At 53.5% G+C, this 23,371-nt stretch overlaps 12 protein-coding genes across 12 annotated transcripts; 5 read left to right on the forward strand and 7 right to left on the reverse strand.

Annotated features, from left to right (window-relative positions):
* Positions 1-276: 276 nt before the first annotated feature.
* Positions 277-1,314, forward strand: AYO20_11238 (ribokinase; the record flags this gene model as incomplete). The annotated part of the gene is made up of 1 exon (XM_022649490.1): positions 277-1,314. The coding sequence occupies one exon, from the start codon at positions 277-279 to the stop codon at positions 1,312-1,314; it is 1,038 nt and encodes a 345-aa protein (XP_022494532.1).
* A 698-nt stretch (positions 1,315-2,012) lies between these two features.
* Positions 2,013-3,230, forward strand: AYO20_11239 (hypothetical protein; the record flags this gene model as incomplete). The annotated part of the gene is made up of 2 exons (XM_022649491.1): positions 2,013-2,425; positions 2,789-3,230. The coding sequence occupies 2 exons, from the start codon at positions 2,013-2,015 to the stop codon at positions 3,228-3,230; spliced, it is 855 nt and encodes a 284-aa protein (XP_022494533.1).
* Positions 3,231-3,881: 651 nt separating this feature from the next.
* On the reverse strand, positions 3,882-4,552 carry AYO20_11240 (hypothetical protein; the record flags this gene model as incomplete). The annotated part of the gene is made up of 2 exons (XM_022649492.1): positions 3,882-4,031; positions 4,085-4,552. 2 exons carry the CDS (start codon positions 4,550-4,552, stop codon positions 3,882-3,884), a joined length of 618 nt encoding a protein of 205 aa, XP_022494534.1.
* A 1,142-nt stretch (positions 4,553-5,694) lies between these two features.
* Positions 5,695-6,133, forward strand: AYO20_11241 (hypothetical protein; the record flags this gene model as incomplete). The annotated part of the gene is made up of 2 exons (XM_022649493.1): positions 5,695-5,784; positions 5,894-6,133. The coding sequence occupies 2 exons, from the start codon at positions 5,695-5,697 to the stop codon at positions 6,131-6,133; spliced, it is 330 nt and encodes a 109-aa protein (XP_022494535.1).
* A 403-nt stretch (positions 6,134-6,536) lies between these two features.
* On the reverse strand, positions 6,537-8,279 carry AYO20_11242 (hypothetical protein; the record flags this gene model as incomplete). Its single annotated transcript, XM_022649494.1, has 1 exon — positions 6,537-8,279. The coding sequence occupies one exon, from the start codon at positions 8,277-8,279 to the stop codon at positions 6,537-6,539; it is 1,743 nt and encodes a 580-aa protein (XP_022494536.1).
* Positions 8,280-8,734: 455 nt separating this feature from the next.
* On the reverse strand, positions 8,735-9,778 carry AYO20_11243 (thiamine thiazole synthase; the record flags this gene model as incomplete). The annotated part of the gene is made up of 2 exons (XM_022649495.1): positions 8,735-9,059; positions 9,114-9,778. The coding sequence occupies 2 exons, from the start codon at positions 9,776-9,778 to the stop codon at positions 8,735-8,737; spliced, it is 990 nt and encodes a 329-aa protein (XP_022494537.1).
* Positions 9,779-10,975: 1,197 nt separating this feature from the next.
* Positions 10,976-12,193, reverse strand: AYO20_11244 (hypothetical protein; the record flags this gene model as incomplete). Its single annotated transcript, XM_022649496.1, has 3 exons — positions 10,976-11,224; positions 11,285-11,707; positions 11,996-12,193. 3 exons carry the CDS (start codon positions 12,191-12,193, stop codon positions 10,976-10,978), a joined length of 870 nt encoding a protein of 289 aa, XP_022494538.1.
* A 673-nt stretch (positions 12,194-12,866) lies between these two features.
* On the reverse strand, positions 12,867-14,414 carry AYO20_11245 (hypothetical protein; the record flags this gene model as incomplete). The annotated part of the gene is made up of 1 exon (XM_022649497.1): positions 12,867-14,414. One exon carries the CDS (start codon positions 14,412-14,414, stop codon positions 12,867-12,869), a length of 1,548 nt encoding a protein of 515 aa, XP_022494539.1.
* Positions 14,415-15,478: 1,064 nt separating this feature from the next.
* On the forward strand, positions 15,479-16,873 carry AYO20_11246 (hypothetical protein; the record flags this gene model as incomplete). The annotated part of the gene is made up of 2 exons (XM_022649498.1): positions 15,479-16,138; positions 16,163-16,873. The coding sequence occupies 2 exons, from the start codon at positions 15,479-15,481 to the stop codon at positions 16,871-16,873; spliced, it is 1,371 nt and encodes a 456-aa protein (XP_022494540.1).
* A 500-nt stretch (positions 16,874-17,373) lies between these two features.
* Positions 17,374-18,957, reverse strand: AYO20_11247 (hypothetical protein; the record flags this gene model as incomplete). Its single annotated transcript, XM_022649499.1, has 2 exons — positions 17,374-18,120; positions 18,169-18,957. The coding sequence occupies 2 exons, from the start codon at positions 18,955-18,957 to the stop codon at positions 17,374-17,376; spliced, it is 1,536 nt and encodes a 511-aa protein (XP_022494541.1).
* A 188-nt stretch (positions 18,958-19,145) lies between these two features.
* On the reverse strand, positions 19,146-19,952 carry AYO20_11248 (hypothetical protein; the record flags this gene model as incomplete). The annotated part of the gene is made up of 1 exon (XM_022649500.1): positions 19,146-19,952. The coding sequence occupies one exon, from the start codon at positions 19,950-19,952 to the stop codon at positions 19,146-19,148; it is 807 nt and encodes a 268-aa protein (XP_022494542.1).
* Positions 19,953-21,024: 1,072 nt separating this feature from the next.
* AYO20_11249 (hypothetical protein) lies at positions 21,025-23,022 on the forward strand (the record flags this gene model as incomplete). The annotated part of the gene is made up of 4 exons (XM_022649501.1): positions 21,025-21,229; positions 21,350-21,764; positions 21,866-22,012; positions 22,068-23,022. The coding sequence occupies 4 exons, from the start codon at positions 21,025-21,027 to the stop codon at positions 23,020-23,022; spliced, it is 1,722 nt and encodes a 573-aa protein (XP_022494543.1).
* Positions 23,023-23,371: the final 349 nt, after the last annotated feature.

Raw genomic sequence — 23,371 nt, forward strand, 5'->3', positions numbered from 1 at the left:
CAGAGTTGAAAAAAAAGGCAGGAAAATCACCTAGTTGGCTGTCCTTCCTTTCCCCTTAGCTATAGGTTATCTCGATCTTCTCATGGGCATGAGGAAGCAAGTCACCAGCCGCGTTCGCAGAAGGGTTTGGCTTCTTTGATACTCACACCGTTGCACTTCGTCGAGCAAATAATTTTCCCGCAGCCTGACGCCGAGATCAAAAACCCAAGCGAGCGTCTTTGATTACTTGCCATCATTCGGAGCCCGTGATACTACGACAGTCAGAGAATCACCAACATGTCACGGCGACCGGTAATACGAGTCATCGGCTCTCTGAACATCGACTTCGTCACGCGAACCCCACGTGTCCCTGGACCTGGAGAAACACTGACGGCGACGTCCATGACAGTTCACCCGGGCGGCAAAGGGTCAAATCAAGCGGTCGCATGTGGGAAAGCAGCATTCATTTCGCCGTCCTCGCAAGATGTCGTGGTCGAAATGATTGGCGCAGTCGGTGCTAATGATCCCTACTACGCCTCGCTCCTGAAACCTACGTTAGAGAAGAGCGGTGTGAGCACGGCTGGCGTCGAGGAGATGGAAGGGGTTCAGACGGGGACGGCGACCATCATTGTCGACGAGGGCTCCAACGGCGAAAACAGGATTCTCGTGGTTCCGGGAGCCAACGCGCAGGTACGTGACGTGGATAAGGTCTTCCAGACGGCGACAAAGGGTGGCGACCCGGACGTGGTGGTCATGCAGGGCGAAATCCCTCGCTCAACCGTGCTGGGACTCTTGGAGAGGTTCAATTCAACAGACTGCAAGACATGTGTCATTTTCAACCCTGCGCCCATGTTCCCGGAGGGAGTCCCGCTGGATGCGCTCAAGGGCCTGGCCGTGCTGGTGGTCAACGAGACAGAGTGCCGGCAGCTCTTTGCATCGGTGGAGGAGCTGAAGACCGTTCGAGTTTCCGGACCGGACGAGCTCATGACCGAGGGGGAGCTCGACCGACTGACGAGCTACCTCCACGGCACGGCGAAAATACCCATCGTGGTGGTAACGCTCGGGTCACAGGGGGTGTACTATTCATTCGAGGCGCCCGACTTACTTGACCGAGATCTGCTACCGGCCTTGAAAGTCGACCGAGTCGTCGACACGACGGGAGCCGGCGACACGTTTGTGGGATACTTTGCCACGGCGGTGGCGCGGCATCTCGCGCAAGCCATTCAACTGGATGACCTCAACGTTCGTGAGGCCGTCACGAGGGCGAACGAGGCTGCGGCGAAGTGTGTGCAGAGAAGTGGCGCGATGGACAGCATTCCCTTTGGGTACGAGTAGTTGCGGGCTACAGTATCTAGATATCTCATGGACAATCCGTCCGTTGGGTGGCTCCGTATTCCTGAGTCTGAGGGAGGAACCCGGCGGAGTGGTGACTCTATAGCCAGACACTTGATGCACTACTCAAAACGGCATTCTAAAGCATTCTGTATGAGTACCTGGGATAGTTTCGCCAGACCCTCCCACGATGGAGATTGCTATCAGTGATTGTGATTGGTCAAGCCCGAAAGCGAGGGAAGCTTCGGATGAAGAATGCCTCGGAAAGGCTGGGTTGGCAAAAAGCCTCTGGTGGCCTTGGGTGGCCTTGTTTGCGCGTGTTGGGTGTGGGGGAAACCGAGGTTCCTGGCTAAATTATCCACTCGCTGAGTATCTTAGTCTGGACCTGAGCCGACGGGACTGAGCAGTTGAAGTCTCTCCTTGTGATGACTATTATTTTTTTCTTGGATTCAAAGAGAAAAAACAACCTCTCCTTCTTTCGGGAGTCAGTGTAAAACCAGCCGAGTAAGGAAGCAAGCCTCCAGCTCAGATTCTTATCCCCTCGAGATCATCAACACCAGGAACCCCATCCGAGATCATCTCACGCTCATACTCCTACCAGCTCTCCCACATAGCAAAGAGAGTCCAAAGAGACCCCAAAACCCAACTCTTTCTCTACCCAAGGACTCAACACCCAAAAGCAAAAGCGAATCTGAGGAAAAATGTATCCCACCACGGCCAAAACCGAGATCCCCCCTCCCCCGCCCAACGAGTCGATCCTCCTCTCGTTCCCGACGCCCAGCATCCTCCTCGTGACCATCAACCGCGTGCGGCAGATGAACTCGATCCCCTTCCCCGTGCACTGGCACATGCACCGCGTCTTTGAGTGGTTCGATCGCGAGCCGACCCTGCGCGTGGCCATCATCACGGGTGCCGGGCCCAAAGCCTTCTCCGCCGGTCAGGACTTGATCGAGCTCGGGAAGCGCGATCCCAAGGAACTCGAGGAGAAGCCGTACCTGGGTATGCACCCGCCGTCGGGGTTTGCGGGCATCAGTCGTCGGACGGGCAAGAAGCCCATCGTCGCGGCGGTTAACGGGTATGCCTTGGGCGGCGGGTTTGAGATTGTTCTCAATTGGTGAGTTGTCCTTTCGTTCTTTTTACGATTTTGATTGAGGGTTCTGTTTCTGGCTTTTTGTGGTGGTTCGGGGATTGGAATGAATGATGGGTGGATGGATTGGCTCTTTTCATGGGTGGTGCTAGAGCTGTCGAGTATTTCACTCAGAGTCCTTTGTGCTGTTCCCCTCCCCTCTTGGTCCTTTGTGATGTATATCTTGAAGATTCAAGATCGAGGGACCCGAGGAACATGGAGACAGGGGGACAGACGCATGATCTATCGTCCGCCATCCCACCCCATCTCTTTCGTTACCACAACCATCACCCTCCAAACTGCTCGGTCTCCCAAACATACCACAGAAACACACACTGACTCACTACCAAGCGACCTGATCGTCGCCTCCCCCAAAGCCACCTTCGGCCTACCCGAGACGCTGCGCGGCATCTACGCCGGCGCGGGGGGGCTGCCCCGGTTGGTGCGCAACGCGGGCCTCCCCATCGCGTCCGAGGTGTCGATGACGGGCCGCGTCCTCTCGGCTACCGAGGCGCTGCAGTACAACGTCGTCAACCGCGTGTCGGCGACGCACGAGTCGTGCGTGCCCGAGGCCGTCGAGCTCGCCCAGAAGATCGCAGACATCTCGCCCGACGCCATCATCGTCACCCGCGCCGCCCTCCGCGAGACCTGGGAGACCGGCTCCGTCGAGCGCGGATTCCAACTCGTCGACGAACGACTCAAGAGAGGTCTGCACGAGAGTCCCAACTCCAAAGAGGGGTTGGCCGCGTTCCGCGAGAAGAGGAAGCCTGTCTGGACGGCTTCGAAGTTGTGAGTCAAGTACCCGTTGTGCGGGTGTGGTGAGGAGGTATAGGAAAGCAATGGAGGGATCCGAGCCGAACAAAAAGAGAGCGAAGGGGGTTTTGAAGAGCCTGGTGTGTCTTTTGTGCAGCGTGTAGATGCGCCCGAGGCTGAGACTGAGGCTGCGGACCGTGCCTGTTACATACCGACTTTCCAGTCTTGAGTCTCGTCTGTCTCTGTACTCTCACACGATATAAATACAAAGTATATCCATATATTCATATATCTGTTTTTGTCTGTATACGTCCATCTCCGCTTTGAGTCTGTGTCCTACGCTGCGCCATGCATGACATGTCACGGCATGCCACGACCCATGACACGATACGTACCAGAGACATGGAAATACCAATGAAAATGCCCCATGAGGGGAGTGGAAGGGAGTGCTTAGCACATAAACATAAGGACAGTTCTCTGCATGTGCATCCCCTTATTTAACACGTTTCTGTCAAACGTTTGCCAATTGAACGTCTCAACCGTAACCATCCATCCCGAGGGCATTACTAGATACTCGTGGATCATAAACTCATTCAGGATTCCCGGGGGGGGGCGGAGGGGGGGGGGGTGCTATTTTCCATTCAAGACAGATATTTCCCCCGTGGTAGCAGTGGTTCCCCGTGAATCCATGTCAGATGTTCATGAGACTAACATAAACACCCCATGCCAACCCTGCCAAACCCCCGACAAACATCCTGTGTTCCACAGGGACCACGACGAGATTGAGGAGTGTGACGACGGGCCAGAACTTGTAGCCTGCGATGAGCATTGGGAAAAAGTCCTGGAACAAAACTCATCAGACATTCCATCTTGTTGCACCAAGAGTAGACTCACCCTCTGAATGGTCGCCATTATGTAGCTCAGACTCTCGCCCCGCAGCAAATTGATCATGATGATGAACCAGATGGTGTTCAACGACGCCCCAATGGTCTGATCCAGAACGAACTTGGCAATTGTATTGGTGACGGAAAGAGACTCCTTGTCCTTATTGCCCGCAGAGCCCGGCGCCCTATCGCTCTTCTTCTTCTTATCCCTCGCAACGTCCACAACCTCATCGCTTCTTGCAGGATTCGTGGGAAAATTCCTCTCGAGAGCCAGCTGCCACTTGTAATTCGGCGGTGTGGTGACGACGGCGATGATGATGAAGTGCACGAGCGCGACAGGGTCGATGTACGGGCCGCCGCTACCACGGTAGGCTCTTAGGATTTGAGCGAGGGTGTTGGACACGGCGCTCATGATGGCGCCCTCGAGGGTGACGCGCAGCAGACGCGACGACTCGGGGGAGGAAGTGGCTTCGGACATGATGGACTGTGGCAGGGAGGATTGGATCGGCGAGATCCTTTTTGAGAGACACGTTCAGAAATTATATTATGTTCTGCGGAGGTTATGTTAGGGTAGATAGATAGGGAAAACTGTGTTTCGCTTTCTCCTGTCCCCTTTTGACTCGCCGTCGGAAGATTCTGGCCTGCGTTTGTTCTCACTCCTGGCGTTCATGTCAATATCGAGGAAGCTGCGAGTTATCCGTCTCTCAAACTACGAAACTCAAGGTAAGCGGAAGGAAACACGGAGACGATGAAACAGCGGCCTGAGGGTCTTTTCTTGATCGATTTCCCCGTCTCGAGACATTCCACGAAAGCCACGTGTCAGGTTGCGCAGGTGAAGCCGAATCCGAGTCTGGGGGGCACAAGTTCTGGACAAAATCCTTGTGTGTGTGTGTGTGTGTGTGTGTGTGTGTGTGTGTGTGCAAGCGTGGTGCAGGAATGTCACCTTGACCTTTTTCTTTCCCACCAGATGTCCATCAAATTCGGCCTAAATTCTGGCGAGGCCCGATAGAAACAAAGCAGGAACGCAGTTAATTCCAATCCCGCATGTTTTTGTGTTATTGGGGAAGAAATCATCAGTGGCGGGGGCGAGTTTCCCGCCGGGTTTCCGCTGAGGGGGAATCACAGGTCCTTCTGAAGGTAGAGTGCTCTATCCGGAATTCCCCGGTCAACTATTCATCTTTCAGCTACCAATGTTCTTCTTCTCCAGCCAGGTAGGTCTTGCTCCGACTTTGTCGCCTTGCTGAGCGCACAGAGCGAGAGACGGAAAGGAAAATCCAGGAGCTTCCAGACCATCCCACTCGGTGCCATTAATGGCCCTGTGGCTGAGAAGCTATTCAGCCATGGTAAGTGATCGACCGGTCTACGTGGTGTGCCTTGCAGATGTGACTTCACCGTGACGTTGATCCGGATGGATTCTCCGTAGCCAATAGTGCTTCGAAGGGTATTGGTGATGGTGAGGCTCAAGGCACCCAGCAAGGAAAATATAGACCCGATGAGGGCACGAGGTCTGCTCCTGAGAACTCTGTATCCAGCTCACTGTGAACAAAACCAAAGTTTGAAGACAAAAGACCCGGCAATTACTATTCACAACTCATAACAGCTTACCTCAGACACGTCAAAATGCCTCGAGGAGCAGAATTTGACGACGGAAAGCCTCAGTCAGACAACCCCGTCGAGGCTGGACACGACATCATCCATGGAGGTTCAAAGGTAGGATCACCCAATACCCTCCTCCCCCGAGTAACCGTCTCTTCAATCCACCACAACCCAATCACAATATAACATCTTACTGACATCTAATCTCTCCTGTCCTGTACAGTCCACAGCCGAAGCCGAACTCTCTGGCCCGAAGAAAGCCGCCCCTCTCCCAGAAGGCATGGACGAGATGAACGACCGCACACTCAGCGGCGGAGCCGCCCCAGGACATCAGAGCGGAAAAGGGGGAAACGGGCCCCGGACAACAGGCGAACACACGGGTCTGGGTGGTCACAAGGGCCTAGGCACAGCTGATCCGCATCCCACGGACTTGAAGGGTGACAAGCAGCCTGGCGGAAGTTGAATTAGAAATAGAGAGAGAGAGAAAAAAAGAAAAAGCACTCGACATACACACATACTTACTACGACGGACGGACGGACGATCAGATACTGGGCAATGATTGACATATTAGGTGGGATAGGTGGGATGACAAAACACAAAGGAACTGGCAGATATATATTCTTTTATTTTACGGAGCCCAAATCCTGGTGTTTGGATAGACAGACAAGCCGTCCGCCCACCCCATCCCCCAAATTGCTATGGTGTCATGTGTCCAAGTACGAGGTTCAGTCCAGTCCAACCCGCAGAGTTCTATGCATGATTGTAGCAATGCCACGATAGATAATATCAAAATACAACCCGCATTGTACAACATGCACGCACTGTACAGCACGCCAGCCGAAACTTCTTGTCCATGTGTGCCATGCTAACTCGCGACTGCCTCCCTCGAAAGGACCGGCGACAGACCATTTTGCACGCCCTCTTCGTCGCTGTCGTGGGCGCCTTCTTCGTCCTTGACGATTTCGGGGCCCGTCCACCCGGTGCCGGCCTGCACGAGTAACATGCCGATCGTCCAGACGCCGCCGACCATGTAGATTGTGCTGAGGGCGGTCTCGTAGCCGGAGAGGGCGACGTCCCTGTCCACACCGGTCAGGCGCTGGACGAGGATCGGCGTGCCCACGAGCTGGCGGATCAGGGCGGCCCTGTCGGGCGTGATGGGGAGGCCGCGGTCCTCGAACCCGCGGGTCAGGGCGCGCTGCAGCGTGCGCAGGAACAGGCCGCCCGTGACGGAGGAGCCGAACGAGCCGGACAGGCTGCGGAACATGGCGTTGAGGGGGATCACGATGACGTGCGTCGCCGGGTGCGTCAGGTGCAGGACGTGCGCGAGCGAGTAGTTGAGCAGGGCGCCGACGATCAGCCCGTTCAGGAACAGCACGCCCAGGTACAGGTAGATATTGGACGTCGGGGTCGAGATCCACGACACGGTGAACATGGACAGCGCGAACAGCACGAACGTCACGACGCACGCGATGTAGAACGACCCGGTCCGTCGGATGTGCAGCCATCCGGCCAGCAGCCCGCCGAGGCCGAAGCCCAGGTTCGTCGGGATGAGTGTGAGTCCGGCTTTGGTCTGCGGCCAGCCGCGCAGCGTGAGCACGTACGTCGGCGTGTAGAACAGCACGCCCCACCGCGCTGTCATGACCCCGACGGTGGCGATGCCCGTGAGGATGTTCCCCCGCGATCTGAGCACCGAGACAGGCACGATGGGTTGGCTGGCCCAGGTGGCCTCGACGAGGAGGAAGAGGACAAAGGACGCGAGCGAGAGGATGATCGGGGTGATCTGGACCTGTGGCGACGAGAGGCTGTAGAGGAGAAGCACGACGGCGGCGATGATGGTGAGCACGCCCAAGTAGTCGATCTGCGACAGTTTCTTGGCCAGCGTCTCGGAAGACGATGCCGCCGCACCCGCGGCCGTCTTGGGCTTGGGGATGGCGAAGAATGCCACCGTCACCGCGGACAGGGCAAAGGGGATCTGCAGCCAGAAGACGGCGCGCCAGCCGACCAGCGGTTCGAGGGCGCCGGCAATGATAGCTCCGCAGGCCACGCCGGTCGTGTAGCCGGTGTTGATGCAGCCGAAGAAGAGACCCCGTCGGCGGGCGCTGGTCAGCTCGGTGACCAGGATGAAAGCCACGGGGGTGATGGAGGCACTTCCGATGCCCGTCACGACTCGGCCGGCGAGAAACATGGCCAGCGACTTGGCCCGGGAGGTGATCAACAGCCCGGCAGTCTGGACAATGACCGAGGCCAGCAGGTAGACGCGGGGGGTGAAGATGGCGCAGAGTCGGCCCGCGACCGGCGTGATGCTCGTGATGGCGATGAGGTACGCCGACGTGAACCAGCTGACTTCGCTGGAGACTTTGAGGTCCGTCGCAATCGGGGACTGGATGGTGGTGATGAGCGAGACATTGTTGGTCAGGATGAAGATGAGGACCCAGACGGAGACGCAGATGAGACAGCCGCGCAGAGTAGAGAGGCCGTCAGCAGGTCTGGGAGCGACGGGCACGGAATCTCGCTGTTCCTCTGCGTGACTTTCTATCGAAGTGACGGCGGCGTTGGATGAAGAGCATAAGAGAGGCGTCCTCTCGGAACCGACATTGTCATCCGTCATTGGGGGTTTGTAGAGCTCCTCAAGCTCAAATGGAATGTAATGTTCAAGGTAGCGACATGAGAGATGTATTTACAACAAAACGAAATGACAACGTAAAAGGGAAGTGATGGAATGTACTCGGTATTATGTTTACGCAATTGTCTATCAAGCCCAACCAGCCATAATATGACAAGTCGAGATGCTGACAAAACAAGCATCTGGGATCGTCGGATGTCGGTCGCAGCCTCGACGGGGGAAACTCAAGCGAACAACGGGCGGATTTGTTGCTTTGCCGAGGATTGTCATCCAATGAGATTGTCGAAACAACAGATGTCACCAATATAGAACGATATAGAGTGATATAGACTCATGGATGGCATTCTGGGATATTTATCTGAATGAGCGACGGGAGGCTTGTGTTTCTTCGCCTCTTGTTCTTCTCTGCCATTTGTGCTGCACCAACGTTGGCTTCTCCTTTACTCGGCACACTCGGCTTTTCTCGTCTCAAAGATCTTCAGAGCCTCTTCGGCAGCCTTGACGCCGCTCAGGACCATGGCCCCAAAGGTAGGTCCCATGCGGTTGGCTCCGTCCAGTTCACTCAATTCCATTCCGCCCATGATCAAACCTGGCGACACCTCACGCGTGCCCTTGACAATGGCGTCTTCGGCACGGTTCATGTCGAGGGCGCGCATGCCGCCCAGCTTCTCAATGGCGTTCATGCTGACCAGACGTTTGGCACAGAAGGCGCCGAACGGTCCATCGTGGCCAGTGGTACTGATAACGAGAGGGGCATTGATAGTGCTAGACTCTCATCAGCACGGCCAAAACACTCAATCAAGTCTTGTGAAAACTCACTTGGGATCCATGCAGCTGTGGTTATCGTGGTGCAAGGTGACCAAAGTCCAGTTGGTGACGACGCCAACCACTCTGACACCTCCATCCGCGGATGGACGGGTGACCAGGTCCTCAACACAGGTAGCATTGAACAGCTTGACGTTGGGCATGGCCAAAACCTTGCTCATCAGCGTCGACATAAAGAGGGCCGCGTGCTTGACGACCACATAGTTGCCCTCATCCTCATACGGCACGCCGATGTCGTTCAAAAAGGCTTCGGCGGGTTTGCGAAGAACCATGGCCGAGAAGAGCTGACCACCCAGCCAGCAGCCGCCTCCAGGGCTGACAGAGGCCTCGATGATAGCAATCTTGAGGTCTGGTCTTGCCTTTGCCAGCGTGTAAGCGGTGGAAAGCCCGCAAGAGCCGGCACCGACAATGACCACGTCCGACTCGGCATAGCGGTCAAGATCGGCAAAGTAGCGTCGGGTCATGGCGCGAGAGACCTGGGACTCGCGGATAGGGGCAAACTTGAAGGCATCCCATTTGTCGCCAAATTGTTCAAGAAGATTGTTATGTTCGCCAGCAGCCTTCAAGGCCACCTTTGTGGTTCCGACGGCGTCTTGTTTCAGCTCTTTGGTGCCATTGTAGGCATCAAACTCGTTGAAGGTGGCAATTGGTGGAGACATTTTGTAGGTCCTGCATCGTGTTAGGCGGATGCTCTCAGCGGCGTCTGGGGAAAAAGAGGGAGAGATCGCATAATCCTTTCGCTGGTATTATCCAGATCAAGTTAAACCGTATGATCTCAGAACGCGACTTTCTGGACCCAGCAAGTGAACTGCCATCTCCACATCCACTGGGGAAGGACCTGGTTGGATGGCAGAAAGATCTTGCTGGGGGGACAGAAAAGTCGCGAACACCGGTTCATGCGCAGACATCCTCATGTCTGTGAATAAGTTGTACCTTGACCATGATGGCTCTTGACCGAGCGAGACGAAAGCATGCCAATCTCCATCTTTTCTCAAGTGAGATTTACTTGGAAGAGTGATGGACTGGAAGAGTCGACCTGGAGGTGTCAGCACGGAGTTCAAGCAGCAAGCAGTAAAGGGAAGAATCGGAGGGAGCGGAATACTTCAAAAGTGTGATAGATCTGGTGTCCAGCTAGGAGACTTTGGATGGTACTTGCAGGATTGCAATATGACACAGAAAGCCGTGAGAGGGAGATAATGATTGAAAAGATTGTTGGGGGAGAATAGCAATCACCTCATTGATCCGGGATTTATATAGGAAAATCCGGAAGCAGAAACCAAGAAAAGGAGGGGCAAGGCGAGGGGCAGGTGGATCTTCTTTGCTCTGATTATCGCAACCCGTTATCGGTGTCGGAAGAAGACGCCGTCGCAATTGGCTCGAGAGAAAACACCAAACCACTTACCAAGAACTCCATTAGTAGCTTCCAAGCTCCTTACGTGTGAGGATCTGCATGTGTATCCCACAGACCGAGCTTCCGAATTGGCTGGGCGTGGTGGGTGCTGAGCTGACACTGGAGAAAGGTCTTTCTTGTCATTTGCTCAGGATCGACACGAGATGCCCCAAGGACATTGCGAAGAAAAGATGTCCAGCATCCAAAATACGCGATTGATGCATAACAAACTGATCAGTGATGGGGATCAAGTCAGAAGTCAAGCACCCTTGGGTGGTCAAGGGCGATAATCCAATCTATCCACAAAGTCCTTCTCCACCCCACAGGTTCATCGCGTTCGCTTGACGGGCCTTTTCTGCCTCATTCTCATTCCGATGATATGCCTCTTGACCACTACAGCAGACGAAAATGCACCCAGGACATACATCATTCACCTCGTCTTTTGCTCGTCACCCTCCTCTTCATTCTAGTCCCTTGCTGGCGCATACTTTCTCTTCGCCATCGGCAGTCGCTCCACAATCCTCGGGACCATATACTCTTTGTCCCATGTATACGTGACACTTGGATGCTGCATGCACAGGTTTGCCCACTTGGCGAACCGCGGCAGCTTGCTCGTCGTAGAGTCGGTGTCCAAGATTTCCCTCGCGAGACGAGCGGGAAATATAATATCGTTGGAAAAGTCAATCAGGCGGAGGACGAAGGGGATCGTCATGGCCTGATGAGGAGGTTCACGTTAGAACAACATTGGTACTGATTGATTGAGCAGGGCACGCACCTCGACGACAGTCAACCTCTCACTTCCTCCGAAATATGGGCCACTCCCGTTCTGGGCTCCAGCGGCAAACAATGGCTCGATCTCTTTTTCCAAAAGTGCCTGTATATCGTCCACAATCCGTTCTTGTGGTTCCCCAGTATCTGCACCCACCAGTTTGAACATCAGAGGGTTAATTTTGGTGAAGTAGGTGTCGACAAAGAAGGACATTTTGTACCGGAGGTGTGCTACCTCGACTCTCTTCGCGAGGGCAGATTGGGTAGAGGAACCCGAGAGCAGAGCGGGAACCGTGGGCAGAAGATGGGATGGATAGAGGTCCGTAAAGAAGGAGACGATTTGGGCCGACTCGACGAGTGTGATTGTATCAGTGGAGGAGTCGGCTGATGAGGGGTGAGGTGTATACTGGAGAACAGGAACGAGACCACGCTGGAGGCACTGTCAGTTAGCTCCCTTCTAGTAGGAAAACATGGAGAAAAGGAATACATCCATTACAACGTATAACAGATAACGTATGAATGGAACACATAGAAAAACTTCAGCAATAAGATGAACTCTGGTTAAGCAATAAAAAAAGACTGTATGAGCAGCAATCAAGTCGAGGTCAACACAATCACGGCGGAGAAACAGAAGACAATTTGTAGATTCCAAGGATCACTCTTCAACCCGATAGCAAGCTCGGTCCATTGACTCCAAGACAGGTGCAGAAATTCTCACCGGGTTCAGCTCCAAGAACCATTTTGGCCTCGGTTCATCCATGTTGATGATGACTTCCTCATACCCCAGTCCGAGCTCCTTCAGGACGATATGGACGCGTTGGGACCAGCCGCATCCATGGTTCGTGAAGAATTTGATCTTGGCTTGGTGAGTGGCGCCGAAGTCGACGGCGACGGATGTGGTGGATGCTGCAGCCATTGTCTTTGCGAGATGGGGGGAGAATAAGGACAAGGACGAGGACAAGGTTGACTCTCGAATCACCTTGAGGAAATGGATGAAAGTCCAATTGGATAGATGGAAAACTACCCCACCTGCTGTGGCTTAGACGGTGCAAAGAGGAAGAAAAGAAGAGGAGAAAAGGTAAAAAACAGGGGAGATGAGGAAGAGCCCGGGTATTTGTACACCGCACCAGAGCTGGGGAGAGAGAGGGGTTTTTCTCTGAGCTTCTAGGCTGCAACATGCAACGGACGAACTTCGACCGAAAGAATACGTATAGTTTCACGAGGGAACAACTTCAAGGGTTTCATAACATTATAGTTGTTGCTTTGACCGCGTCTGGTCGTGCCATTTATCACGAAGGATTGTGTCAAGGGGGCAGTTTGGATAGTTTCGACGAGGCTGCATGTCCCTGAAACTTGTCAGTCTGATGGCCGAACATCTCAGCACGCGCTTCCAATTTTGCTGAAATGCTCAGCCTCGAAGTCGATCACGTGACTGTTCAGGGTTACTCGGTACTGGAGAAACATTATCCCGATATGCCTATTTACATGAGCTTCGACGACAAGATAGAGACAGTGACCTCCAAAGATTAGTGTTACCTAAGTATTACTTCCGGACTAACTATGTACTTTCATGCCAATGGTGACAGCCATCACACGCATTTCCAGCTGGCAGCCAGTGTAACATCCCCGCTGCCCTTGTACGTCGCCATTTGGGGATATGCACAGATTGGTCTGTGGTAGACAGTCCCGTTTGCAGTTGGCAGACTGATCCCCTGGAGCACATCTGGAGCCTTTCCTTCCTCTACCCAAGCAATGAGACTTTCAAAGACATGACCTGGGTATGGTCCATTACCACCTCCACAATGCGAAACCCCCGGAGCCTCAAAGTATCGATAGTACTGGCTGACGCTCGGATCAAGCTGACCTACTTTGCTATAATAGATCCTTGAAGTGTTTGTCGGTACTGCAGGGTCGGCGAGCCCATGCCACGTTATCAGCTTGCCACCTGACGCCCGAAAGTCGCTGAGATCAGGGTCATTGCTCGCTGTCATGTCGGTATATGTGTCGACAGAATAATCCCAAAGGCGATAAAAATCATCCCAAGTCAGGGTGGTCCAGTCAAATTCGGGCCGTTTGATCAACCAATACCTGACAAACTCTTCCGAGTATGAGAAAGGAACCATCTGGCACTTTCCCGTCCGAGTGTCGCAAGTACTGTTCAATGCGAGGTTCAATAGCGCACCAGGGTTCAATCCCGGCATAAGAAACGACCCATTTGCGGTCCGCACGGCGTCCCAAGCCTTTGCCGCACCTAGTGCGGCTGCTTGGGAAATCGTGGCGTTGATACCGGGACAGGTGACGTTTTGGCCAACCAACGTGGACGGGTCAAACTTGCACTGTGCCGGGTCTGAGATGATGTTGTCAATGACACCGTCGTCTGCATCACAGGCTGCGACCGCTGCTAATGACAAGGCATATATCTCACACGGATTCGGGATGTGGCCTTGGCCACTTAGCTGAATCACCAGCGGAAAGTATAGCCCTCCTACCAAGGCGGTGTTCCAGTTGATCCCCGGCGCTGCAGCCAAGATGCCGTCAAATGCGTCGGGATAGCGCTGGGCAAGGACCAATCCCTGTCTGCCACCACCGGAGCAACCATTCCAGTAGGATCGAATTGGTTTCTGGCCATAGAAATCCTTGGTGATGGACTTCCCGATAACAGCGGCATCGTTCAAGGACACCGAGGCCCAGTTCTGCAACGCGTAGAGGTCGACGTTTCCAGGACTCAAGAGAGCCCATGTACTCGCATCTTCGACTTTGTGGCCTGCATCAGTGGAAACGACCGCGAATCCATCACTCAATGCCCCTGCCATGGAAGGTACGTTGAGCCCTGCGAGGAATCCTCCGCCCGCTGCTCCCTGAAGCCGCTGGTTCCAGCCTTCCAAAGGCAGCCAGACCTGGACGTTGATGCTGTCACGCTGTCCAGGGTGCGTATAGATGAGGCTGACATTGCAAAAGCCAAGATTCGTCACGTTTCGCGCGTCGTGGCTTGGGTATCCGCCCTGCGCGATCTCGATGGAAAAGTTGGTGACGGGTTGAGCAGTCAACGAGAGCGTCTTAGCACCAAACAGGTCAGGATATCGAAAGGATTGGGACACGCAAGCAGCATGAGTGAGGTTGGTGGCTGAGAACTTCATATTTGAGGATTAGACCCTCGACGCAGGGGTCTTTGGATTGACACCTTACAATTTGTTCTCTCGAACACTCTTGAGTCCAAAAATCGCGACAGCATCCTTACATTATAATACCTGGGAAAGGCCCATGCAAATGAACGATTACTTCGGCGACAGCCAAGGCAATACTGGCTATACACCCGCCCCATGGTTGGTCATCTGGACTAGCTGGCGTAGGTGGAAATTGACCCAAGTTACAATGAATCGTCATTCTCATGATACGAAACCCCAGTCTCTCTTCTCTTCTGCGAGCCGAGCAAAAATCGGCAACCGGCTATACAACGAGGCCGAACCACAGCCTGGGCTTTGCCAGGACTCCGCGCCCCACGAATTCCCCCACAAACTCAGTTTCCACTTTCGCGTCCTTCATCCTCCATATCCCCACTTCCGACGAGGAGAGGCCTAATGCATAATACGTCCTATGGCGACCCTGTCGGCAGTATTCCAGAATGGGTTGGACAGTGGGTGCACTAGGTGCGGTTGGGGTATAGTGAACAATGACTTGAAATTCGATGTGTCCACCCAATCACTTCAGACCTATGTGCTTGGAATCTGACGAGGTTAGAAGAGGCAAGTCGAAGCAATCTCCTCACAATTAATGACGGGTGGAGAGAAAAGACGAGATTGGTCGCGCGAAGCACACACACCATACTCTGTACAGAGATGGAGATCCAAATAGTGTAGACTTCACGATCAGCTCGCTATCATTCGGGGACATGGAGTCCCATTGAACATTTTGGTTTCTAGGGCATAAGTTATGACGTGCTGCAGCAAGGAGAATAAAGAGTAATTTATACTCGGTATAACTGAGGACAAAGGGTACAAAGCCCCATGCCCGTCGGTCCCGATCTCACCGACCTTTCGATCACGTGGGCCCCCTTTCTCCCTTCACTTCCCTCCCTTACCTCCTAACATTATGTCTTGGCTGTTTTTGTATTTGACCACCTACAGTCCATTTAGACCCAAGTCTATGTATCCCAACTATACACTCTCCAAGTCTATGTATCCCAACTATACACTCTACCAGTATGATTGAAACGAAGATATCCCCCTTCAAAACTTACTTCGACGAGATAGCAGAGACCGATGGCGACGACGAGTGTCGGGCATGGTTGAGAAGGATTCTGGACTCCAAACAGGACTTGGTCGACTTTGTCGGGCGTTGCCTGAAACGAGGACGAAATGGCGTCTACGTCGGATTTCTCAAAGGTTCCTTCAACTTCAGCTTCCGCGTCAGCTTCCGCGTCAGCTTCCGCGACGGCCAAGACGTGATCATTCGGTTCCCCAAACCCGGCCACACGGCCTTTCGAGAGGAGAAAGTAACTAACGAGGTTCGCGTCATGGAATACCTGCGGCAGAACACCACCGTTCCTGTTCCCCGTGTACACAGCTGGGGACTGACCAAGGAGAGCCCGCGACAACTCGGGCCGTTTATCATCATGGATTTTGTAGATGGAACACTGTTATCGACCATGCTGAAGCAGCCCGATACCCCAGATTTGGTTCTCGACCCCAATGTCGACAACACCCTGTTGGACAAGGTCTATCGCCAGATTGCCGGGTTCCTCCTCCAGCTTTCTGAGCTGAGATTCTCCAAGATCGGTGCCATCTCGAAGGAAGACCATACCTCCAATACCTGGCGTGTGGCGGCGAGACCGATTACATACAACATGAACGAACTGGCCACGGTAGCAGGCTACCCTGGCGACTAGTTTCCCACCGAGCCATTCGACCGCACAAGCGACTACCTGACGTCCGTTGCCAAAGAGCACATGACACCTCTGTGGATCCAGCGTAACGTCGCCGACAACCCGGAAATCGCTCGAGGACGATACATAGCCCGTCGTCGACTGCTCCACCTCATTCCCAAATATTGTGTCGACGACGCAGGCCCGTTCATCCCCTTCTGTGACGACATGCGACCGTCTAACATGCTGGTCGACCCGGAGACATGTCGAATCACCGCTATCATCGATTTCGAGTTTACAAACGCGATGCCCGCGCAGTTTACGTACGATCCGCCCTGGTGGCTGCTACTGTCCGGCCCCGAGATGTGGTTTGATCGCTGCTCAGCGAAAGAATTTCTAGCTCTGTATGAGCCCCGAATGAGGCAGTTTCTGCACGCCCTGGACCAAGTTGAACAAGAAGAGTTCGGAGCAGCGCAGCCAGCGCGCCCCAGTCTTGCCACGCGAATGCGTGAATCCTGGGACACGGGCCGTTTCTGGTTCGACTATGCCATAAGAAGGGGTTTCGACTTGGACGTCGTCTACTGGACAGCTTTGCGACGGCACGACGACGACAACGACAAACTCGAATCTTCAGAGGGTGAAATGCGTTCAGAGATGGACCCGTTCGTAAAATTAAAAATGGAACAACTCAAAGCATACAACGAGGAGTGTCGCGTGCGTTTTGCTTCAGGGTGAAACCTTGAAGCTTTCGATGGCGAGTCATTTGAACCATTTGCCCCCCATGGAATGGATGGACGGAATTGAGCAATACGTTCGTTCCTCTTAACTAATTATATGATATCCAGGGCAAAGTAGTCTGCTTGTAGACAGGTTACATGGATGAACGGCTATATCGGCAATAGGTGAGGCAATATACCCACCCTATAATTTATCATCTAGGTAAGCTGGTGAACGGAAAATAAGAGTAGATTGTGACGGATCGTCATTCTCATGATATTTAATCTTAGTCTCCTCTTCCAGTTCTATCCCGCGAGCCGAGTAAAAGTCGGCAAGCGACTACATAACGAGCCTTAACTACAGCCTGAGCCTTGGACTCCGCGCCCGCGAATACCCCACAAACTCAGTTTCCACCTTCGTATCCTTCTGCTAGGCATGATTCTCGCTCCCTCCACATTTCTGGTATTCCTTTCCACTTCATGCATGTTGCTTGGCAGAGTCACCTCGAGGCCTCATTGTCAGGCGTCATGGACACCAGTTGGATCTGCCGTTCCAGAATCTCGAAGCTTTGAAAAGCCAGTTTGAAGTTGCTGAATACTGGGACGCTCGAGCGGGTTGAGCGCGATAGAATGTCTCACCAGATCGATATGGCGACTCCATGTCGGCTTCACCGGTTTTTGGGAGTATTCCAAGATCTCTGTATGATATTGCCTGATGTTTGCCAAGCTACAGTCATCCGGGAGGTTACCCTCTCGTGCGTAAAACAACATCATGACAAGAATAGACCAAACATCGACTCTGTTCGAGTATTTGGCAGTCGACGCTTGCATGCCTCCTGGACCGGGCGAATCGTCTGTGGTACGCAAAATGATGGTTGACATGGTGGAAGATGTGTCGTCCGACTTGGAATGATGAAGGGCCATGTCGTAGCATATTTCTGGTGCGACGAACATGGGCGTGCCACAAAATGTCTGAAGAATCTTCTCATCTTGAGCTAGCCCGAAGTCCCCAATCTTGACCCGTGCTGGAGCCCAAGAAGTGAGGAGTACGTTCTCAGGTTTCAAGTCCCGGTGGACTAGGCCTTTCGAATGCATATACTCAACACCGTCGCAAACTTGCCCCATTACTACAGTTGTTTCCAACGGACCCAATAATCCTTTAGAAGACAAGGAGCCCTCTTGACAGTATTCCAGGACGAAATACGGGGTACCCTTTGTCTTCAGAGAGTCCACAAATTTGTCGTCAAAAATACGGATGATGTTCTCCTTAATAGGTTATTAGTACAGACTCTAAAGCGATCTGACCATACTGACATGATTCAATTCCCTCAGGATCTTTTGCTCCGAATGAAGGTATTTGGGGTCGCGAGGGGCCGACTTGAAAATCTTGACAGCGAAGATATTCCCACGACAGTCAATAGCTCGGCGCACTTCAGAGAAAGACCCGGAACCGATTGGGTCTGAAAGGCCGAGTTTGTTGGTGTCAAAGGCTGTTGAAGGTGCCGGGCGCTCTATGACTAGATTCCCGATCCGAGGAATAGCTTGTTCTCGTTCAGCTCTGCAGGTGTGCCACTTTCTTTCAAAGGCTCCCTTTTGTAATCCGCGGTCTGGTATGCACACTTCTAGACGCACAAGACTCGCTTGGATGATGTCACCCGTGTTGATAGGAAGAGAATTTCTGCGCAGGGTATGGTCACCGAAAACTCTGGATATCACAACTGTTCCATGGGATGACAAGTCGTTCAGTATGAGTGACCCATTCTCCCAGTTGTAGTCTAAGCTGAAGTGCTTTGCACTAATGCCCCCACCAGATGGTCGCTCATTTAGTACCACAAAACACGACTCCGGGTCGCTCCCAAAAATCCAGCCTTCGCAGGGATCGTACGGTAGGTCGTCTAGAGTAATGGTCAGACATACCTCCCGTAGTGGCGTCGGTTCGGGCGTGCGATGTGAATCCTCCACACTGTCTTCCGCGTCCAGAATGATGGTTGGAGCGGGAACAAACTTCTTGTTATGCTCTAGTGTCAAAGCGTTGTATGCGTCAACCGTTTTGCTAGTGAGCATGACGACAGTATTTTCACGGCTGGCCAGGTAGGCGGGCATTTTGAGTGAAAAGAAAGTTGATGACATGCGTGGATATCGGGAAGATGCAATATCTTTATACATCCAGTAATTCAAGTCGAGGGATTCACCGTGTGAGGTGGTTGCCTTTTTCACGTGATGTATGTTGCACAAGTCGCCAGGCGCGAGTGCTCCATTGGTCTCTAAAGAGGCAAGCGTGACCCTGGCGGTTATCCAGCGTTCGCCATACGTCGCTTTTTGAGGCATGCTGCAGACACTTCAGAGGATACATTGTCTCCGGATGGCTTCCCGTGTGCGGCATGCCACTTCGCTAGCCACGAATTTACAGGACGCCTCACTCCATCGTCCTCGTGTTTTCTTTTCTTACAATTTGGGTTCTGTTGGAGAGTTGATTTCGGTACCTGGTCTTCCAAGGTCTGGTTGTGTCGCCTTTGGAGCAGGTCATCGTAATGGAAAGTCTCCGTCTTCCAGTAGTTCGCATCGTAGATATGCTCACGTATGTTTGGGGTTTGAGGGTTGTTCTTGAACACCTTTGCTAGGTGCAGGACTTCCGTCTTCCAATATTGTATGTTCTCGACGTGCCACCGATCCGCAGTGCGCTGGTCAGTGCAGCATGTCTCCTTCCAAAAAGTTGCTTCTGTTCTCCAGTACGTCCATTCATCAATATTTTGACGCTCGAGATCTGCAAGGTCCCCTAGCAAAGACATGTAGCATCGGGCCTCTGTACGCCAATAGTCGAGGTCGTCGATACTCGACCGATGATCGATCTTCGGTTCGAGGTACTGCATTTCTCGAGCTTTGTGCTCTGCCCAAGTTCGGTAGAAAGTAGAGGGAACCATTGGATCAGGGTAAGGAGGCGTCTTAGGAGTTCGAGGGGATTTGATCACAAGTATTCGACGGCACTGAGAAGGGTCGCGGACAAAAGCTTCGAGTTTGCGGTTGACATATTCGAGGTTAACACTGGGCGAATCAACTCCCCAAGATGGCGTGGCTTTGCCCTCCAGAAATCCCAACATTGAAGGATGATCTGGTGGCACGACTGGGAGACGTTGACAGTTCCCTTGGGCGACTCGAGACCTGGGTCGAGGGTGATTTTAGCGTACACCAACGAATGCCCAGTTTTGGGGTTCGAATCACATGCTCCGTATATTCGGAGCAAAAGTCGCTTGATTCATGAAGAGGAGAGACGTTCAAGCGCCGCAACCGTGGAAAGGTACTTGTGTGACTTGTGTAACATGGCCTGCGCCGACCAAACGAGACGTTGAATTCAGCCAGAAACCATTCCAAAGAGGAAAGTGCGCCGAGGTGCATTTTGACGGTCGCTATTCAACTCACTAATACATCTCAGCCACCAGCAAACTAGGTCGGGGTTATCTAGCTTAACCTGATTCGTGTTTTGGTCTTTAGTGAGTGTGGCGAGATTGATTGTCGAACCTTGTCGTGGCGTGGCTCGTCGAACCTTCTACTACAGATGGTCTTTCTCAGCGATCGCAAGGTAATGACAGCCATATGTGCCACTTTATCTCCCTAGAGCAACCCATTGACCCAGATGTCGGCTTTCTTGTGTCTTGTATAACCGTTTGCCGACTTCCCTGGCACAATCCGAGGCGGAGTGGGTCTGAGGTAATGATGTGGAACTACTACGAAAGTTCGTCTTGTATAGCCGAATGTGGACTTTACCGTATTGGGGCTCGGAAGGTCATCATCATCACTCCTGGAGGAAACTTAGGTATGGCAAAGATGGGGTTACGCGTTCCCTGACAGACATGGACCATTATTGGCACGCTGCTAATGAATTCTTGCACATGGCCAGCCCAATAGTAGGTTCACACCAAGAGACGATCTTTCGTCCTGTATACCCGGTATCGTGACAGCACCGAGGCAGATGCGGAGACTCCGCGAACAAAAGAAGGATGCCACGAGGTATTATATATATGGGGGATGTCAAATCTGGGGTATGGGTTTGCTTTCGCAGTCACTGACAGCACACCGTTCCCCGCCGGCCTACCCTCTGGGACAAGTCAGGAGCAACGAATCCACACAATATTGACTATTCTGAGCAGACAGGGGCAGAGGGAAGTGCACCGGATGGACTCCCGCGACGAAGACCGTGCTGAGAAGGGTGTCGAAGAAACCTCCACTCAGACCGACCACGACATCACGAAACTCGAGTCGGCCCATATTGAGGTCGAGACAAGAGAGGACGGTCACGGTGACGGGTCCGACGCCAGCCATGTCCAATGGACGACTCGTCAGATTCTGGCGACGCTCTCTCTTGCCTTTTTGTATTGTGGTCCGTAAAACTCCCCACTGACAACACCCCTTCTTTTGGAGCCCCGAAAGAGAGATCCTATTCTAGACTAACACCATGTTCATGAGATAGGCTCGCAACTCCCGCTATACTTTGTCTCAGCAAGTCTGTCGTTCATAGTCAAACAGGTTGGCGGCGCCGATATTGATTCATGGCTACCCCAGTCCTACGCGCTGGCCTTTGCCTCGCTGGCACCCTTCAGCGGCTACCTGCAAGACGTCTTCGGACGTCGCTACATCTCCCTCACCGGCGGCCTCGTGCTGTGTGTCGGCCTCATCATCGTCGGCACCGCGCGAACCATGGCCCAGGGGATCGTGGGCTGCACGATTTCCGGAGTGGGTGCCGCCATCGGCGAGCTAACGGCGTTGGCGGGCACGTCTGAACTCGTCCCCGTGAGGAAAAGAGGCTGGTATCTAGGCCTGGTCACTGGGTGCATCCTGCCCTTCTCGCCGTATGCGATCTATACCACTGAGCTCGGTATGCATTCAACGTGGCGGTGGGGGATCTGGATAGCCTTGTAAGTTTTCCCCTCCCTGGCCCATTCTTTCCTCGACTTTGTCGTTTCGTCACATTGGGAGTCGGAGCGAACTTTCGAAACTGATATACTCCCGAACATAGAATCTGGAACGCAATAGCCACTGCCGGAATCGCCGTCTTCTACTTCCCACAGTCTCAGGTCCGTGGACAGCGGAAGACGGTCCGCGAGATCCTCCCCAAGATAGACTTTATCGGAGCCCTGCTATCGATAGGCGGTCTCACGTTATTGTACGATTTCCTCAGCGCATATCCCCTCCCAAGCTAGATACTAACAGAATAACAGCCTGGTAGGGACCACCGCGGGCGGGTACACGGCTCCATGGAAGAGCTCGAAAGTGCTCGGTCCCTTGGTGATTGGTATTGTCATGATCATCGGTTTTGGAGCCTGGGAGTGGAAGGGCGCGAGCTTCCCGATGGTGCCTCGTGAGTTATTTGCCGGCCACCGCATCGTCGCCATGAGCTTCCTGGTCTCGTTCGTGGCTGGCATGTACTTCTACGGGCTCCTCAACTTCTTCCCCGTCGTCTACTTGGACGTCTACAGACCTGATCCCATCCAGTCCGGTCTCAAGGGTGTCATCGCCTCCCTAGGAGTGACCGCAGGAGCCGTGGTGCCAAACATGCTGCTGTCGGTGTGGAAAAACCACAACAGATGGATCCTCTTTGCGTGCGCCGTTCTCACGACGGCGTTCGGGTCAGCGCTTGTGACCACTACGCCGGAGAATCCAGTCCAGACCGTCGCGCTGGCAACCGTCGCTGGCTTCGGGATTGGTGGCGTCGTCGCAATGGCCGTCACCACCGCCGTGGTGGGTTCACCGGACGACCTGATCGCGACGTGCGTGGCTCTCTCCCTGTCCATCCGCACCGTGGGCGGCTCCGTCGGCACCGCGATCTACTCCAACATCTTTGGCACCAAACTCAAGCGCACCCTGCCGAAATACGTGGCCACATACGCCGTCGGGGCCGGGCTGCCTCTGGCCTCAGTTCCCACGTTCGTCGAGCTTTTCCTAACGGCGCCGCAGAATCTGTCTTCCCCTGCAGCCCCCTCGGAGGTCCCTGGTCTCAGTGCAGCAGTCATCCAGGGCGCCACGGTCGGTGCGCGCTGGGCATATGCCGAGAGCCTCAAGTATGTCTGGTACACGGCGCTGCCGTTTGGGGTCTTGTCGTGCGTGGCGTGCTTGCTTATTGGGAACTCGTCGACGTTGATGACGAATCGCATTGCTGCGAATGTTCGGCGTTGAGAAGGGTAGGTGGGAGGAGGGGGAGGGGAGGGAATAGGAGGGAATGAAAGCTCATGTCGTTGAAGGATGGATGGCGGATGAAGTGGGACGTGGAGCTAATATCAGGACTATTTAGTAGTCTTCCTGCGTAATACCAGAAGAGACAGTCCCGTTAATGGCTTTCCCATCAGCGGAATAATTCAAAATGGTTAACACTGTTCATAGGTGGACATTGTCACCCGTCCTTTTCAAGATATGAAATGATACTGATCTGGTCAATGGTCAGTGGTCTCTGGTCTCTGGTCAGTGGTCAGTGGTCAGTGGTCATAGAGGTCATTCCTCCTCCTCCTCCTCCTCCTCCTCCTCCTCC

The sequence above is a fragment of the Fonsecaea nubica genome (genome assembly GCF_001646965.1).
Source record: "Fonsecaea nubica strain CBS 269.64 chromosome Unknown Scaff141, whole genome shotgun sequence".
NCBI lineage: Eukaryota > Fungi > Ascomycota > Eurotiomycetes > Chaetothyriales > Herpotrichiellaceae > Fonsecaea > Fonsecaea nubica.